This window comes from Echinops telfairi, unplaced genomic scaffold (assembly GCF_000313985.2).
Source record: "Echinops telfairi isolate 266 unplaced genomic scaffold, ASM31398v2 ScPeMD7_26;HRSCAF=91, whole genome shotgun sequence".
NCBI classification, from domain to species: domain Eukaryota; kingdom Metazoa; phylum Chordata; class Mammalia; order Afrosoricida; family Tenrecidae; genus Echinops; species Echinops telfairi.
Genome location: NW_022103923.1, coordinates 4,608,824 through 4,626,394, shown reverse-complemented (window position 1 = coordinate 4,626,394; position 17,571 = coordinate 4,608,824). Strand labels below are relative to the sequence as shown.

At 39.5% G+C, this 17,571-nt stretch overlaps 1 protein-coding gene across 1 annotated transcript in view; it reads left to right on the top strand.

Moving 5' to 3' along the window:
* Positions 1 to 17,571, top strand: part of MED14 (mediator complex subunit 14) — an 81,236-nt gene that overhangs the window by 24,171 nt on the left and 39,494 nt on the right. The window contains exons 6-15 of the mRNA XM_004714569.3: positions 134 to 262; positions 581 to 688; positions 1,293 to 1,425; positions 2,666 to 2,816; positions 3,325 to 3,436; positions 6,670 to 6,795; positions 8,608 to 8,686; positions 11,632 to 11,791; positions 15,849 to 16,043; positions 16,665 to 16,799. Coding sequence (XP_004714626.1) covers positions 134 to 262; positions 581 to 688; positions 1,293 to 1,425; positions 2,666 to 2,816; positions 3,325 to 3,436; positions 6,670 to 6,795; positions 8,608 to 8,686; positions 11,632 to 11,791; positions 15,849 to 16,043; positions 16,665 to 16,799 — 1,328 coding nt within the window. The remainder of the gene's footprint in view (positions 1 to 133; positions 263 to 580; positions 689 to 1,292; positions 1,426 to 2,665; positions 2,817 to 3,324; positions 3,437 to 6,669; positions 6,796 to 8,607; positions 8,687 to 11,631; positions 11,792 to 15,848; positions 16,044 to 16,664; positions 16,800 to 17,571) is intronic.

Below are 17,571 nucleotides of genomic sequence, written 5' to 3'. Positions count from 1 at the left end.
CGTGTGTGAATTGTTGAATGGAAGTGGAAAACTGATGGTCTGCTCTGTAAACCACCACACTCCTAAGTTCAAAACCCAAAAAGCAAGGTCCTGCTTTTCTAGCAAAGTACAGTTCTTTTTCCTTTTCTAAAAGCCAATGGCCGAGTGAAGTTTCGAGTTGAAGGAGAATTTGAAGCTACCTTGACTGTGATGGGCGATGACCCCGATGTGCCATGGCGTCTTCTCAAGCTGGAAATTCTGGTTGAAGATAAGGAAACGGGAGGTAAATCCTGAGTGCTGCATTGATTTCAGTATTTGGTTATTTGTACACTATTGAAACACTCCTGCAGAGTAATGCCTGTACTGAGCACTTTATTCTTTCATTTGAAACACCTTGTAAGCCTATTGTAGCTGCCCCCTGGCCAGAGAAGTCTGTGTCTGAAAGTAGAATGTTCTCCAGTTTCCATAGAGCAAGTATTTCTTGATGTGTGTTAGTTTCATTTCACTCCACCATTTGTAGGCTTTTCCTTAGTTGGGGTTATAACATGATCTGTAAAAAACCTTTCTCATTAACTACCTTCTTTCCTCCTGCCAACGGAAGATGGACGCGCGTTGGTGCATAGTATGCAAATCAACTTTATCCATCAGCTGGTGCAGTCTAGGCTCTTTGCTGATGAGAAACCTCTTCAGGACATGTACAACTGCCTACGTATCCTTCTAAAATTTGAGGGGGTGTACTTGTAAAGATTTTGTATTGTTCCTTTCACTCTCTGTGTTGTTCGCTTGTCTGCACTTCTGAAATATAGCAGCCTACCCCCACCCCTTCAAGTGAATGTCAGACTGGAGAACTGGCCAGTGTGAACACTGATACATCTACAGTAGTCATGATCCTATCCTACTCCCGTAGAGTTACAGTCTCAGAAACGCACAGGGTCAGTTCTACCCTGTCCTGTCCCGTCACTTACGAGTCGAAATCACCTTGATGGCAGTCAGTTGAGTGAGTTTTATTGTAGACCAAGTTTTAAATTTTACTATTGACTTTGTAGGTAAAAGCAAAAAAGAGTGTTGAGTTTAAAATAGTCTCTAAACTAGGATGAGTTAAGGGGGAACCTGGACCCTATAGTGAGTTTGTATTCGTTCACATTAAGCATGAAAACTCTTCTAAAACTTGATCACAAATTATAACACTCTTCAGAAATTACCTTCCTAGACAAATGTTAGGGACTGGAGCCTCTGTTCAGTGCCATTCTCAGGTACTTGGTTGATTGCTGGAATAAAATACTCTGTTGGATTTGCTTAACAAGAGCTACCAGATTCGTTCTGCTTATCACTGCAATTAGAAGTGCTACATTCCCAAACTCTGATGTTAATCCGAGAGCGCTGGGGAGACCTTGTGCAAGTGGAGAGGTACCATGCTGGAAAGTGCCTCTCCCTCTCCGTGTGGAAGTAAGTTTTATTGGTTCTGGCGAGTTCGTGGTCGTAACTGCAAAATAATCTCAGCTTTTTACTTCTCCTTTGTTCTGCCCTGCTTCAGTTTCAATATGCCACTGGCTCTCGGTTAATGGGAGTTTTCTGTAATAAGGTCCGATGGTATCACAGACCACATAGGACACCCATAATTGACACTGTTTTGTTTTTTTTAAAGAACACAGCATGTTCTAAATACCTATCTACCTGTTAGTACTAAGATTCAGCCATTGTTAAAACATTTGAGGAATTAGTTTCTTCTGGGCTCATACCATCTTGCTTAAAGATACAGTGTTTGAACATCTTTTGTAAAAACCAGTTTGTTTATCTCATGGCTTTACATTTTGAAATGTGCCTTTTAAAGACTTTTATTTTGCAGTTCGGCTAAGTGACTTTTTTTTTCCTAAGTGACATTTTATGAGTATGCTTAAAAGTGTCATATCTTTACTATAGACTGAAGTGTCATTTAGAAACACTCATTTTCTTCTGTTTTTAACATACCCATAATGGCTACTCCTTGTACTGAGGAGGAGCCTTTATGCCAGGGTTCTACCCTGTTACTTCTCTACTCGATAAATCGACTTGCAGTGAGACTTCGCTGCTCCGCATAGCAGGGTACTTTTCTTTGGATTTATGGGGGAAATTGGGATCTGGCAGTTTTCAAGCCTTCATGCCCCATTTGAACTTGATTTGATATTCCTACTTTTTTATAAAAGGTGGACAGATACCACCTTGAAAATAGGTTGTTTTTGTTGTTTAGTTTTGGATTTTGTGCATTTTTATGTTTAAGTTTTATGATTTAAAAAAATCTTTTTTTTTCTTAATGCAGTAAATGTATTGGGTTACAGAATAGCTGTCTTCCCAGTATTCATTTATTCTTTCCACAAACATTCAAAGCAGACCATGTTCTAGCCTCTGGCTATGGACACAATTAAAAACAAACAAACATTTTCATCCAATGGATTCTGACTCCTGACCACCCCGATGTGTGGATGGATGTGTGTCAGAATAGGGTTTTCAGTACGGACTTTTTGGAAGTAGATTGCCAGGCCTTTTTTCCGAGGCACCTTTGAATGAATTTGAACTGCCCTCTTGCCCATTAGCAGCCAAGCACTAGGGATCCTAAGATTCCTGAGATAGTGTCTCTATTTTATTCCAAAAATTAACAGACTGTTCTGTAAAAAAGATCTGAACGTATTTGTTTGTTTTTCCTTTTAAGTCAACAGATTCTGGGGAGAAAAACTGGGACAGCATCTGTTCACAAAGTTACAATTAAAATTGATGAGAATGATGTCTCTAAGCCTTTACAAATTTTTCATGACCCTCCCCTGCCAGCTTCTGATTCCAAGTTAGTAGAAAGAGCAATGAAGGTAAAAGATCTCACTGTATTTGCATATTGGCTTGATTAAATGAATATAATCTAGTTTAGCATTTATACTTAAAGTATAAATTGGTTAAAATATGTAATTTTTCCCTAAAGTTTTGATGAAACTTGTTTTATATGAATGTTATACTTCTGAATTCATGGTGTATGTGATTTTTAAAAAAAGATCTGATACTGTACATAATGTTTAAGATGTTCTTTCAAATGTTGTAGCTTAGATCAGAGCACCTTTGTTTTTTAAAGTCTTGCATTTACTCACTGACAACTGATTAGTATCTTTTTATCCATACTTGTCAGAATGCTGATTACAGGCTTTAAGGCATCAGCAACATACAAGTTAATTTTTAACTTTATCTAAATTTACTTTCTTTTTCTGGTCAACATTTTAGTCAGCGTGATTTTAACAGCATGTACTTCCAGTCACGTAACTGTCTCAGGCTGTCAAAACGAAACCCTCTTAAATTACCCCTCGGGGTCTGTTCTTATTGATGCAGATTGATCATTTATCAATAGAAAAACTCCTGATTGACAGCGTCCATGCGAGGGCTCATCAGAAACTCCAGGAATTGAAGGCCATTCTGAGAGGCTTCAATGGCAACGAAAATTGTAGGTTTATAAAAATTGCCATTTCTGTCTTGTTTAACTTACTGTCCACTTTTATTTTATAAGCCATTTTTCTTAATAGGATGTTTTGCCTGGTACAGGTAGTCCCTGACTTACAAAGGGCTTCTGTGTCCACAGTTCCCACAACTCCATTATACATTGTGATATAAGTTGAATACCTCATTTTATTTTATTTTTTGCATTATTACTGCCTTTTATTATCAGTATCTTTAGAAACCATAATATTGAACATATACAAAAAAATATGTTAGTAATGAGAATAACATAAGGTCAGCAAAATTACATACAAGCCAAATCCAACACATTGTATCATTATTATCAATGTACCAAAAAGAGAACTGTCCTTAAATTGAGTTCCTTGCAACTCAGTTACATCGTAAATCTAGGATGGATTACCTGTATGCTGGTTTTGTTGAAGAGGCTGGGCATTCCTATATTTTAATTTGTGGCCTACCAAGCTCTTTCTAAAATTCCTATTATTTATTATTTAACCTGGTCTTATTTTTGCACTGTTTGTGTATTGACTCTCCTTAAAACTTGTTTTTCCTATTGAAATGGAAGCTGTTGTAGCCTTTTCATGTGAATCTTATCTCTTCTGGTTTTTTCCTCTAAGGCAGGGAAACTGTGGCCCGCCGAGGACATTTATCTGGCCCGCCGGGTGTTTTTGCCCCATTTGGTTTTTTTTTCTTCAAAATACGATATGTGCAGTGTGCATAGGAATTTGTTCATAGTTTTTTTTTTAAACTATAGTCCGGCCCTCCAACGGGTCTGAGGAACAGTGAACTGGCCCTCTGTTTAAAAAGTTTGAGGACCCCTGCTCTAGGGCATTAGATTCCCAGACTTATTTGGCCTACTGACCCTTTTTCAGGGGGGAACAATACTCACCAGTTCCCAGGCAGTTAAGAACTTTTGTATTATCACCCATAATAATGTAGGATAAAATGTAGGTATCTGCTTTTGTAGGAGGCTTAGTGGTGTGTGGTTATGAGTTGGGCTGCTTACCACAAGGTCAGCAGTTTGAAACTGCTCCATGGGAGAAAAATGAGGCTTTCTACGCACACCAAGAGTGATAGTTTCAGAAACTCACAGGGGCAGTTCTAACCTGTCTTATAGGGTCACTAGGAATCAATTTCAACTCAATGGCAGAGAGTTTTGGACCCTGATTGCTTGGGGCTGTGGTTTCCTTGTGTCTAAAGGAAACAACCTTTCCTTGGGTGACGTAAATGAGTACTATCTAAATAGGAAATCTTCATTGGAGGCCAGTTCCAGCCATTATACTTAGAGGAAGCAGCTTCTTAGTAGGTGTTGGGAGCCCTGGGCTAACAGTGCTTCCATATAGTAGAAACACTGCCTGAAGAAAAGGCAGACTGTCAGGAACAGGAATTTATATTTATACACAACTGTTACTCAAGAGAAGTGAAAGACTAGAGATGAACAAAAAGAGCCTAAGACCAACCAAAGTGTCAGCTTACAGGAGTATTTTTAGAGAGACTAGGGTAGAACTTCCCCTATGAGTTGGAATCGACTCAGTGGCAGGGAGTTTGGTTTTGGTTTTGTTGACTAATGAAGTTGAAGATCCTTCACAAAACTTGTTCTTTCTTCCTCCTAATGGCCTGTTAAGGAGCTCTAGTGCGAGAGTGTAGGCTGTGCACGGGCTGCTAACCACAAGGTCCTCAGTTCGAATACACCAGCCCCTCTGGGAGAAAGATGAGGCTGTCTACCTCCTTGCCTCTCCACTGAAGCCCATTATGTAATGCCAAATAAATCCCCTGTCAGTTCAGGTTCTGGTGTCTCTCATACATCTGGAACTAGTCTAGTTCAAGCTCTGGCATGAAATCATCTTCAGGACTAGGAACCTCAGGCTCATTGTCCCAGAAAACTACCCCATCATCCAATTTGAAATCTTGGAAACCCACCAGGGAAGTTGAGATGGACTGGATGGCATTGAGTGTGAGGTTTGGGGAATGCCCTGGTATATGGGCCCAACTCTAGACCCAGTACTATGGAGTTGACCGACTCCTAGCAACCCTATAGGCCAGAGTAAAACGGCCCTTGTGGGTTTCCAAGGTTGTAAATCTTACAGTAGCAGACTGCCAGGTCTCCTTCTGATGGGGTGTATGGAAAGAAAGGTGTTATTGTCATTGCCTGACAAAGTAACCCAGAGCAGTCGAGGCTTATGCAAGTCTTTGCCTCCATTACTCCCCTCCCTGCTGGTCTTGGATGTCATAGCTGTGGAGGAACTGGAGTGCTTTCAGTGCTTCACTCAGCCTTTGGATTTTGCTCTGCCTATGTGGGGATTAAGGGACAAGCTAATTGAGCCTGGTGGAAATACTGTGAAATTCTCTATCAAGTGTATTGGCAGCTCTGGGGGATACATATGTTTAGCAATTGCTATGTTCTTATCTCATCTGTGCCTTGAAAATGTACACAATGACTGGGAACGGGGCGGTGGTGTCCCACCCCCCCACCCCCATTTAATAAATGATGTTTTCAAATGCCCAAGAGTAAATTGAATCTCATTGTCATCAAAGCGATTCCAACTCAGTCACCCTGTGAGGTAGTAGACCTGTCCTATGGGGTTTCCAAGGTTGTAAATCTTTATGGAAGCAGACCAACTGCCTCATCTTTCTCCCACAGAGTGACTGGTGGGTCCAAACCACCAGCCAATTTGGTAGCATAGTGGTTACACGGTTGGTTCGAAACCGCTCCGCAGAATATGGGGCTTTCTATTCCCATAAGGTGTTCCAGTCTCGGGAATCTACAGGAGCAGTTCTACCCTGTCCTGTAGGGCCGACTTGATGGCAGTGAGAGAGAGGCTGCCACCAGGGCTCCTGTTTAAAATATGCCAGAAACTTTTTTGCAAAGAATGGCCTTGAAAATCTTCAGGCCATAGATGGAATTTCTTTCTTTATACCAAACAGCTGATTTTCTTTCTTTCTTGAAAATCTAATGCACTATAAACTACCAAGTGAAAATGTACTCACTTGTTTTAAGTCAACTTGCAAATTTTATTCTTCCTTTTGAGATACGAATGGAAATAGAGTACTAGTCCAAATTTTGTAAAATCATGTTTTCCTTCCAACATTGAGGATTATTATATAGTTGCTTTGTTTTGACTTGCTGAGAAATAAACTTTTGTGGGGGGGGGTGGCCTGGGGGAGAGGTATTCAAGTAGAAATAAATTTTAAAAATTAAATTTATTTTTAACTGTTCAGCTTCCATAGAGACTGCACTTCCAGCCCTTGTTGTTCCTATCTTGGAGCCCTGCAATAGTTCGGAGTGTCTACATGTTTTTGTAGATTTGCATTCTGGGATGTTCCAGTTGATGCTTTATGGACTTGGTAAGCTATCAGATTATATAATCACTTGGTATTAAATATTAGAAGTGACAGAAGTCAGCACTGTGGAAGATAGGTATGGCGTGAATAACTCTGGCTCATGTCTATACCCTGGCCCTCTGTTCTTCCTAAGTACTCTTTTTGGATGTTCGTTTACCAGTAATAAGCTTCCTGATATGAAGTTTATTCCTGTTGGGTTAAAAGAATAATTTTGATGCCCAGTGTTTTGTAGCTCCCAATTCCAGTAGCTTAGTTTGGATTTTCCCCACATGTAGTTGAGTGGCATTGACATGACTGAAGAACAAATTCAGGATAGTATAAACATCTAAGATAACTTGGAGTTCAGAATCTGGGAGGAAGGGAATTCTTTACTGGCTAGTAAAGAATAGTTCATATAACCGAGACAGAAAATCTAACTAACTTGTTGGCTTATCTAATTTCTGGTTTGTTTTGTTGCCAAGTTCTGAAATGATATATCACTAGGGAACTGAGTGATTTTGTATTGGAATAGTATTCTTGAATGAGTTATCGTGGTGGCCATTAGTATCAACCTAGACAGAGTGCTTCAAATAAGAGTTTTCTGGTTATATTGTGTGACTGAGAGATTTTTTTTCCTAAGAGATAATTATGGGAAAACTACATAGTTTTAATCATTTTTTTTTTGTTGAATTTTTAAAGTTTTTTTTTTTTTAACATTTTATTAAGGGCTCATACAACTGTTATCCCAATCCACACACACATCAATTGTGTAAAGCGCATTTGTACATCGTTTCTCAAAACATTTTCTCTCCATTTAAACCCCCGACATTAGGTCCTCATTTTTCCCCTCAGTTTTAATCACATTTGCGATAGCTAAGTAACCATTAAAAATGACTGTTCTTTGGCTTTGTTGCTAGACCAATAAAGCAACTATGTTTGTTATTTCTTTTAAAAAAAATCATTTTATTAGGCCTCAAACAACTCTTATCACAATCCATACATACATCACTTGTGTAAAGCACATTTGTACATTCATTGCCTTCATCATTCTCAAAACATTTGCTCTCCACTTAAGCCCCTGGCATCAGCTCCTCATTTCCCCACCTCCCTCCCCGCTCCCCCCTCCTTTACATTTTTTTAAAAGTATTTAGTCATTTTCCTGGTTACTAGCGTAGTACACACTCACGAATTCAAAACACCTAAACATTTCAAAATGAGAGCAGCGGCAAAGTGGCATCTCTTGGCAATTTCTGTTATTGTAGAGGCAATTCACGCTTCTGATTTGCTCTTTGCCTTTGTTTCATATTGAAATAATTGTATGTTACTTTCGTTTTCCAGTGTTATAAAAGGCTGAAAGCGCATTTCCCAAATCTCATCATCTCACTGCTCTTGCTCACGTCACAGACCATGTGTGTTTGCTGAAGAAACACTCTTTGGGGTTTTGTAGTGTCTATGTATTTTAAGGTCCTAAGTCCCATAATGCAGTGAGCTTTTAAGTGCTTATGATAGTTCAAAAGTATCAATGGATTAGACTAAAACTTTGGGGAATGAAAATGCAGGCTGAGAATTCATTCATGTATCACTTTTTCTTGCTAGTAAACATTTTTGGATTCATTGGTTGCCATAACGATAATTTTCATGCTAAATGTCAAAGAGGGAAAACAATTCAGGTGGATTTATATCTAGGGGTGCATTTAGCTTTTGTCTGGGTCAAAAATAACACACTATTCTGCTTTAAAAAAATGATGTTTGGGCCTTGGAATCCTAGAGAGCGATTTTGTGTCGTGTTTATTTGTGATTAATTATAAGTAATTAATCAAGTCCTTTGTTCTGCAGACCAGGCTACTTTAGATGATATGGAGAAGTCTGTGAATGATGATGTTAAACAGATTATCCCATGGATTCAACAACTTAAGTAAGCTGATTTATTTAGCTCAAGGCTGAAAATGAAAATGTTTTTACCACTATATGCTTTCTTCTCCAGTGTTACTGTGACCAGCCACTGTCCTTAAGATTCCTGACATGAAACTTGAACGCCTTTGATGTCTTCGAATCTAAATTCTCTTGTAATTGATCCAAGACAACAGTGCTGGTATCAAATGTTCCTCTAGGGCAAATAATGGATCTGAAGGCTATGACGCTCAACTCTCTTTCTGTGATCCATTTTCTCCTGTACAAGTACCGTACAAATCACCGCCACATTGCATTTTACTGTGTCAGGTGGTTTCTGCAGCAGTCTTATTATAATTATCCCAAGTCATCTGCATGGTATGAATCTACCAGAGGACACTTTCAAAAGAGTAGTGTCTGCTTCTCTAATAACTGCCATTCAGTTTGTCTCACAATCCTCTGAATGTTTGAAAGAGATGCATGAACACACATACACAGATTCTTTGTTTCTTTTTTCAATATAATACAAAGTATAGCTACCAATCCCACAGCGGTGTGCTGATGGATGGAAGTAGAGATCGTAGAGCAGTTTCAGCAAGTTTGACATACTCATTTTGAACTTTTATCCGAAATGAAGCCAGTGATGCTATAGTCGTAGTTTTGAAATTCATCTCTATTCCTTCATCAATCGTGAGTTCTAACATCGTACCTTGTAAAGTTGTAGTTAAATTTGTCTACCACCACTAACAAAAAGTGTTTCTAGATTTTATGCACTTTTGAGTAATAGTAGACTTCCCTTTAAATGCCACATATGATAACATGGCTTTACTCTGCACGACTGGTATGCAGTGAACACAGCATGTGATTCACCACTGGAATGCTACAGTACCAGAACTGGTTTGTACCTTATCATGACCTTGAATATTGTGGTTTTGTTGTCTCTAGATTCATCCTGTGATTTTTTTGTACTTACCTCATTGTGGGTTAGTAGGAATTTGTGAGACAGTCTCTGAATTCCTTTTTCACACATTACTGTTTCTTAGCCTCCTCAAAGATAGACCGACAGAATGACAAGTGAAAGCATCAAAGCGATATTTGGTGGTGGCTTAACTGAACGATTAGAGGGAGAGCAAGAGATTCTGCATTGTGTGTTATACACCTCAAACTCATCCCCACCAGTTGATTCTGATGCATAGTAACCCTTTAGGACAGGGCAGAACTGCCCCCGTGGGTTTCTGAGACGATAACTATAGGAATAAAAGGCCTCATCTTTCTCCTCCAAAGTGGCTGGTGGTTTTGAACTGCTCACCTTGTGATTAGCTTCCCAACACGCACCCATTACACCATCAGAGCTTCACAGTACACATACACAGTATAAAACCCTAGAAAGTGTAATGTATAGGGATTCTTTAGTATAGGGGCAGGCAGCTTTTTATGTTACCTCCAAGAATATTAGTTAGCAGTAGGTTATAACCCTTGATGCCAGACTCTATCCATTATCTTCGGATAAAAGTGGCAGGGCGATAGTAATACACCAGGGTAAGTAAAAAGGTAATGCTAGTAGGGTTCCAGTTCATATACAAAAGTATATTCCGAACAAATCCTGTTTAAACATGTCTGCGATCAGTGGCTGGCTACAGATGAGTACTCTTCATAATACGCTGGCCTTAGTTTCCTTAGGGGGGCCTTCTACAAAAAGGTCCCATCAGAAGGTTGCGGTGACTGATTTTTAGAATTCCAAATGCATAATCTTGTTAGATTTTCTTGAATGACACAGAACGACTACATGGGCTTAATTAGGATGAGCTTTTAAGAGCATAGAAGACTGCATTGGTGGCAGAAAGGCCAGGAAAGTTGAGCTAAGGGATTTTCTTCCCATCACCTTCTTGATGGCAAACATTGCTCCATTCACCCCACAGGCCTGGTCTTGCCCATTCAGATTTCTTTTTGTTCCCCAAACTCAAAGGACATGGAAAAGGAATATAATTTGAATCTTATCAAGGATGCCAAAATGGCTATTTTAAAGTAAATTAAAGAGTGCAGAATTCTTGCGGAAGGGTTAGAGATATAGAAACCATGCTTCTTAGAAGTGTGTAGTCCTAAATGGAGGATATGTGGAGACACAATATATTCACATTTTGATGTTTTTGTTTACTGAAGGTTTCTATGATTTTGTAAACAGTTTTTTTACTTCATATTTCATAAAATTAGAAACTGCACAGTTGTTAGTACTAACACAATTATATATATATGAACATACACATAAGCTGTTTTATTTTGCTGTATGAGAGCTCTGGTGACATAGTGGTTTATACATTTAACTGCTAATTACCAGGTCAACTGTTCAAACTTTCCAGTCCCTTCATGGGAAAAAGATGAGGGCGTTAGCTCCCTGAAAGATTCAAAGCCCCCAAACTCAAAGAAACAGTTCTGCTCTGTCCTGTAGGGTCACTCTGAGTTGGAGTTGACTCAGTGGCAATGGGTATTTGGTTCATAATACTTCAGGCATTTTATAAAGAATGTCAAGGTTAGTGTTGCTATCCTTGAGCCATCGGAATTCTGGGTATCTTAGCCTTATTAGTTCATTTTTCCTTAGAACTAATCATCATCACTCACATTGCAGTTAAATGTCCTGAAATACGGCAAAAACCTGACGGTCCAATATGGAACTGGAGAAGTGATTCTTCATTATGGTTTCATATTCTTTGACTCTCGTTGCTCGTTGTTGTCAAGTCAATTCAGCCGCTCGGCGACTCCACGTGTGTAGAGTAGAACTGTTCCATAGGGTTTTCAGAATCAGATCACCAGGCCTGTGTCCTAAGGTACCTCTGAAAAGTCGACCCTCCCATGTTTTGACTTGTTCAGTTAAATTCAAAGTAATGCGTCTTTTACTGATTATTTATCCATCAGCAACACATAGTGAAAGTTGCAAGAATATCTTATGGTGTGACTTGTCTCTTTCAAATTAAGGTTTTGGCTTGGACAGCAGCGTTGCAAACAATCTATAAAACACCTGCCTACCATAAGCAGTGAAACATTGCAGCTTTCCAATTACTCAACCCATCCTATTGGTAAACTTTCTAAGAATAAGTTGTTTATTAAACTCACCCGGCTTCCACAATACTACATTGTAAGTATGCAAGGGAGGGTGACTTGGGTGGGGTTGGGGCAGGGGATCAAGTTCAGTGATTCTATGAGTGTCTTGAATGCTATATTGTTTAATTGGCAAAAATGACCTTTATTGAATCTGCAACTGTCCTGTAGTGATTCTCTACTCGGGTAGGGATGGAGGAGAGAAGGAAACCATCTCTCTAAGAAAAGCGGTAATTCTCAGAGTTGCGGAATAGAAGATATGGCTCCATCCCTAGCCGTAGGATCTCTCCTGTAGTGGGTCTAGTTTCTGATTGGACTGAGTCATCTCTGTGTAAGAAGAAAAACATTGAAACCTACCTTGAAGGTTTGGAGATGTTTTGATGGCAGATAAATGGGTTTTGTTTGGTTTTAGTTCAGTGCACACTTCCATAATACAGTCTCTTAAATCCGGGGTAGCCGAAGTAGGCTTTGTTTTCCTTTCTCCTCCCTGATTGATTTAAAGTGGATTTTATGTTAATGATTGCATCAAAAAGCTTTGTGGCACCATGGGCTGAAAAGATAGTCACATTTTCCCAGGAACTTTTTGAAGCCCTCTAGTATTTTTAGAACACAGTGAGATCCCTTCTTTTTGTACCTTTCTAGGTGTTTTCCAGGTAGTGTCTTTGAGATCTTTTCGAACCTGGTTAAAATTGGCAAGAATTTGAAGTGTCTTGTTTTTCCCCACTTATAGACATGTCTGTGTTTTCCAGATAAATATCTTTGGCTAAGAATCTCAGGTATCTGAAGCTATAATTCAAAATTGTTGGCTGGAGGTAACAGGATTGAATTTCTCAAGGTTTTGACCTATACTTTTGAAAGAAGCCGCCTGAAAAAGGCACCCTCCGCTAGGACTCTAACATAGCTTTCCATTTGGTTACCTATGTAGATTAGTGTTGTTCAGGAATAGGACTATCCAAGCACAGTAAAGTTCTCAGTGAGCTGCCTGGTCTACATGTGAAACGACATGCAAAGCACATGTGTGATAACCAAAGCTGTGAACTCACAAAGATCTTGTATATTGAACCTGACGCAAAATACAATTACGTATAACTGGTTATTTTCTGATCTTATTTAGCATCGACAAAAGCCAGGCTTTAGTTTTGATGGCCAGTGATTTATTAAAAGGCCATAATTTGTCTCGTGTCGTTTAGACCAAAACTGAATGTATGATACTCCTCGTCTTGATTTATCACTTAGTGATGATGCAGACATAGAAATGGACAGTCAGAAGGTGATCTCCTTTTAAATTTCTTGCTACCGTTTTACTTTTCTTCTTGGAGGGGAGGGGGGAGTCAGCTTTATAATTGATTTACAGTGAAAATTCCACCACTTCAGTGTGAATCCTGATGAATGCATACAGTTTTATAGCCTCCATCTCAATCAGGACCGACAGCAGTATATCCCTGGCCAAATTCCTTTATGCTGCCCCTCTATAATCAAATCTTCCCACCTTCAACTGGTAGCCCTTGCTGTGTTTGCCGCTTCTTTGTTGTGCACGTTTCAGAATGTACTATAAATGGACTCATACACTATCTAACCTTCAAGGTTGGCTTGTTTCACCCAGTTTAATGCCTTTAAGGTTCATCCATGTGTATTTGTAATAGTTAATCGTTAATTTGTTTTTATGGCTTAGTAGTATCCCATTGTATGGATGTATCCCAGTGTGTTTATCCATTTACGCATTGAAGGACATCTGTGTTGTTTTCAGTTTGGAGCAACTATAAGTAAAGTTGCCAGGAACACTTGCATACAGGATTTTATATGAACATAAGTTTTAATTTCTTTGGGCTTAGTAACTAGTAGCAGCATTGTTGGATCATACGGTCTGTTTAACTTAATGAGAAACTACCCCAGGGTTGATTACCAAAGGTTTTTCCAAACTGCTTGTACCATTTTGCATTTCCACCAGCAGTGAGTAAGAGTTATAATTGCTCTGCATTTTTGTCAGCACTTGATATCGACAGGTTATTTTACTGAATTTTAAAGTTTGTAGCTATTCTGATAAGTGTATAGTGGTATTTTTTTTTTCTTTTTTAACATTTTATTAGGGGCTCATACAACTGTCATCTCAATCCATACACACATCAATTGTGTAAAGCGCATTTGTACATCGTTTCTCAAAACATTTTCTCTCCGTTGAAACCCCCGACATTAGGTCCTCATTTTTCCCCTCCCTCCCCGCTCCCCCCTCCCGCATGAGCCCTTGATAGTTTATAAATGGGTATTTTGTCGTATAGTGGTATTTTATCATGTTCTTAATTTCCATTGCTCTAATGACTAATAATATTTCTGTGTGCTTATTAGACATCTGTATCTTCTTTGTTAAAAGTTCCATTTTACTTTTTAATTCTTTAGACTCTCAATGCATTAATGTAATTCTTAGGGATTGACCACAAACAATTTCTTGAAAGGGGGTGGGGTGAGGGGTATGTATATTAATAAAAAGCCTTTTCTAATCACATTTCTGGCACTAAAGTATGTAGAGAACTTAAAGTTTGACTCTAGTTTAAAGATAAGTAAGCTGGTATCTCGAGTAAGAATAAAGTCTCGAGTCAAACTTCTGGTATCAAAGTAGGAATACATTACCTTAGCTGTGTGACATCGGACAAGCAAACGTTATTGTGCCTCAGCTTTTTTCTCCTTAAAATAAATATAAATAATCTCAATATCATGGAGTCCAATGTATAAGGTAAAGTATGAATATCAAGAACACCTATTTATAGTAGTTCAAAGGCCCCATTTGCTGTCGGTTAGAGTTGCTTTAAGAAGCCCCGATGGCGTGTGCAGTGGTTGTTTCAGTGTTTGGCTGATTAAAACCCACCAGCCTGCCCCACAGGAGTAAAGGGCTGGATGGTCTGCTCCTGTCAAGATTACAGCCTAAGAAATCCCATCGGACCTTTTTTTTGTTTTTTTTTTAAATGCTGAGTTAGCTCCTTTTATTTCTGTAGCCCCTGCCTGTTGACTGGCCAGGCACAAGCCAGATGAAGAACCCTGGTTTCATGTAGCTTGCTTCTCTGCAGGTGATCTGCCATGACTATTAAAGGCTAGCCCAAATGGGTTAAGTCCCTAGCCTCCCATTAGTTGGCTGTGTGACCTGGGACCAGCTAACCCCCTTCTCCCTCCACTTCCTTCATCTGGACAGAGGCTTGTGAGCTTTCAGGGAGATAGTGCCTCTGAGGGAGGGTTCTTCTTTATGTTATTGGGCTGCTATGAGTCAGAATTGATGCCTTTGCAGATGACAGTGATATCAACATAGTTGTTTTGGTTTTTTCAATGACATGTTTGCTTTTTATTGTTTTCTTTAGTTTGGTCCATTTCTCAGAAAATATTTATTTATTTATTTTTTAAGAAAATATTTAATAGGAATGCTTATGACATTCTTTTTAAAAAATCACTTTATTGGGGTTCATACAACTCTTACCATAATCCATACATACATCAATTGTGTAAAGCACATTTGTACATTTGTTGCCATCATCCTCAAAACATTTGCTCTCCACTTAAGCCCTTGGCATCAGCTCCTCAATTTTCCCCCTCCCTCCCCGCTCCCCTCTCCCCTCTCCCTCATGAACCCTTGATAATTTATAAATTATTATTTTGTCATATCTTACACTGTCTGACATCTCCCTTCACCCACTTTTCTGTTGTCTGTTCCCCAGGGAGGAGGTTATATGTAGATCCTTATAATCGGTGTGTCCCCCCCCACCCCCGGATCTCCACTCTCGGCACTGGTCCTGAAGGGGTCATTTGTCCTGGATTCCCTGTGTTTTCAGTTCCTGTCTGTACCAGTGCACATCTTCTGGTCTAGCCAGATTTGTAAGATAGTATTGAGATCATGATAGTGGGGGAGGAGGAAGCATTTAGGAACTAGAGGAAAGTTATGTTTATGCTTATGATTGATGTCCCCCACCAAGACATGTACATGAGATTTGCAGCTCTGAGTTCTGAGTGCTCGTGAGTGTGTATTCATATTCATGTGTGAAGGAGAATATCCAGCACTTGCTCATTCACAGGCGTCTCATTTCTGTGCTGACTTGGACTTTGGGTTTTTGTAGGTTGTGGAGTTGCTGGAGGTTCCCAATAAACCCACTCAGCTGGCATACAAATACTACTTCCTGTCTGTGAACAGTACAGACCGCGAGGACACCCCGGGCACTGCAGTCATGCTGCAGCAGTTCAAGGAAAGCATCCAGGACATGGTTGTGCATGTGAAAGCTGGGAAACAGCCTAGAACCGGTGCCAAGCGCAAGGTATGTGCACATAGGAGACGAACACGGGATTTTTATGTAGTAAATTAACTTTATCGTTGGCATCTTTTACCGTTTTTAATACCTGAAAAAATTAGACGTGCTTTATAAGAGACTGGGCAGCAGTAAGGCTTAAGAAACCATTTTCTGCATTTTTTTTCTTTTAAGTCATTTTATTCGGGGCTCTTAATAACTCCTATCACAATCCATCCATCCATCCATCCATCCATCCATCCATCCATCCATGGTGTCAAGCACTTTTGTACATTTGTTGCCATCATCAAAATATTTTCTTTCTACTTGAGCCCTTTTTTTTTTTTTAAACCATTTTATTAGGAATTAGCCCAGACTTCATACCATTCCATAGTTCATCTGCATTTTCTTGAAAGTGCTTCTCTCTTTGTTAATTTAAATTAGTCATGCACTATTTTCTAGAAGAGAATCTGTTTAAACACAGATAGTTACTACAGAATTACCAGCCTTGGGTTTAGCGTTTTCAGAATAGAACATCTTTTGGGTTTAGCTTTATGATGCACTGTTACAGTGGTTTAACTGCTTTAACTAATTGCATCACACAAGTTTTGTGTGTTTTTTTTTAACCCACGTTCTCTCCATACATTCTAGTTGTCTGGTGATCCGTGTCCAGTAGAACCCAAGAGAACCAAGCGATCAGGAGAAATGTGTGCCTTCAATAAAGTACTAGCTCACTTTGTCGCTATGTGTGATACAAACATGCCATTTGTAGGACTTCGGTTGGAGGTAATTTTTTTTTTTCATTTGGGGTGTACAGTACACGAGAGGAATTTTAGAATTGCAATGCTAAAGCAATAAGAATTCCATTGGGAGAACCAGAATTGCCATGCTGTTCATTTTGTGGGTGACTGTCCTGGTTGTATAGTGGGTTACACTTTAGACTTCTAACCACCGTTCAGCAGTTCAAACCCACCAGCCGTTCCTCGGGAGAAAGGTGAGGTTTTCTGCTCCTGTAAAGATTCATAGTCTCAGAAACCACAGAGGTAGCTAGCTCTTTGCCCTCCAGAGTCACTGTGTGTCAGAATCTACCCATTGGCAGTGAGCTTGGTTTTGGAGGTCAAACTCAAACGTACCCCACGGTATATGTACAAATTACCGTCACGACCTAAGAGTATTTTGTCTGTGTGACTTGCGATTCTGGGCCTTATTTCTTTACAGGAATGTAAATTAAATTGTAAGGGCCTTTCCCAGTTACATAACAAAAACCTTCTAAGAACGAACGTCTGATCTGTAAATGTTTTCATAGCATTAGTTAAGCAGATGATTAGTTGTGTTTCATTTCTACTTTATTGTGTTCCTTGCCTTTTGCATGTCATTTGGATGGTTATATCAGTGTTACTTGGTTACTAGTTTACTAGCTGTGCCGTGGGGAGGGAGGATACACAGGGTACCCTAGGGCAGTATAATGCACTCGTATTCTCCCCGCCACGCACACACACATAGGCTAGGATTCACAACAACCTGTAACTCTAGTGCCCATATAGACCAGCACCTGTAT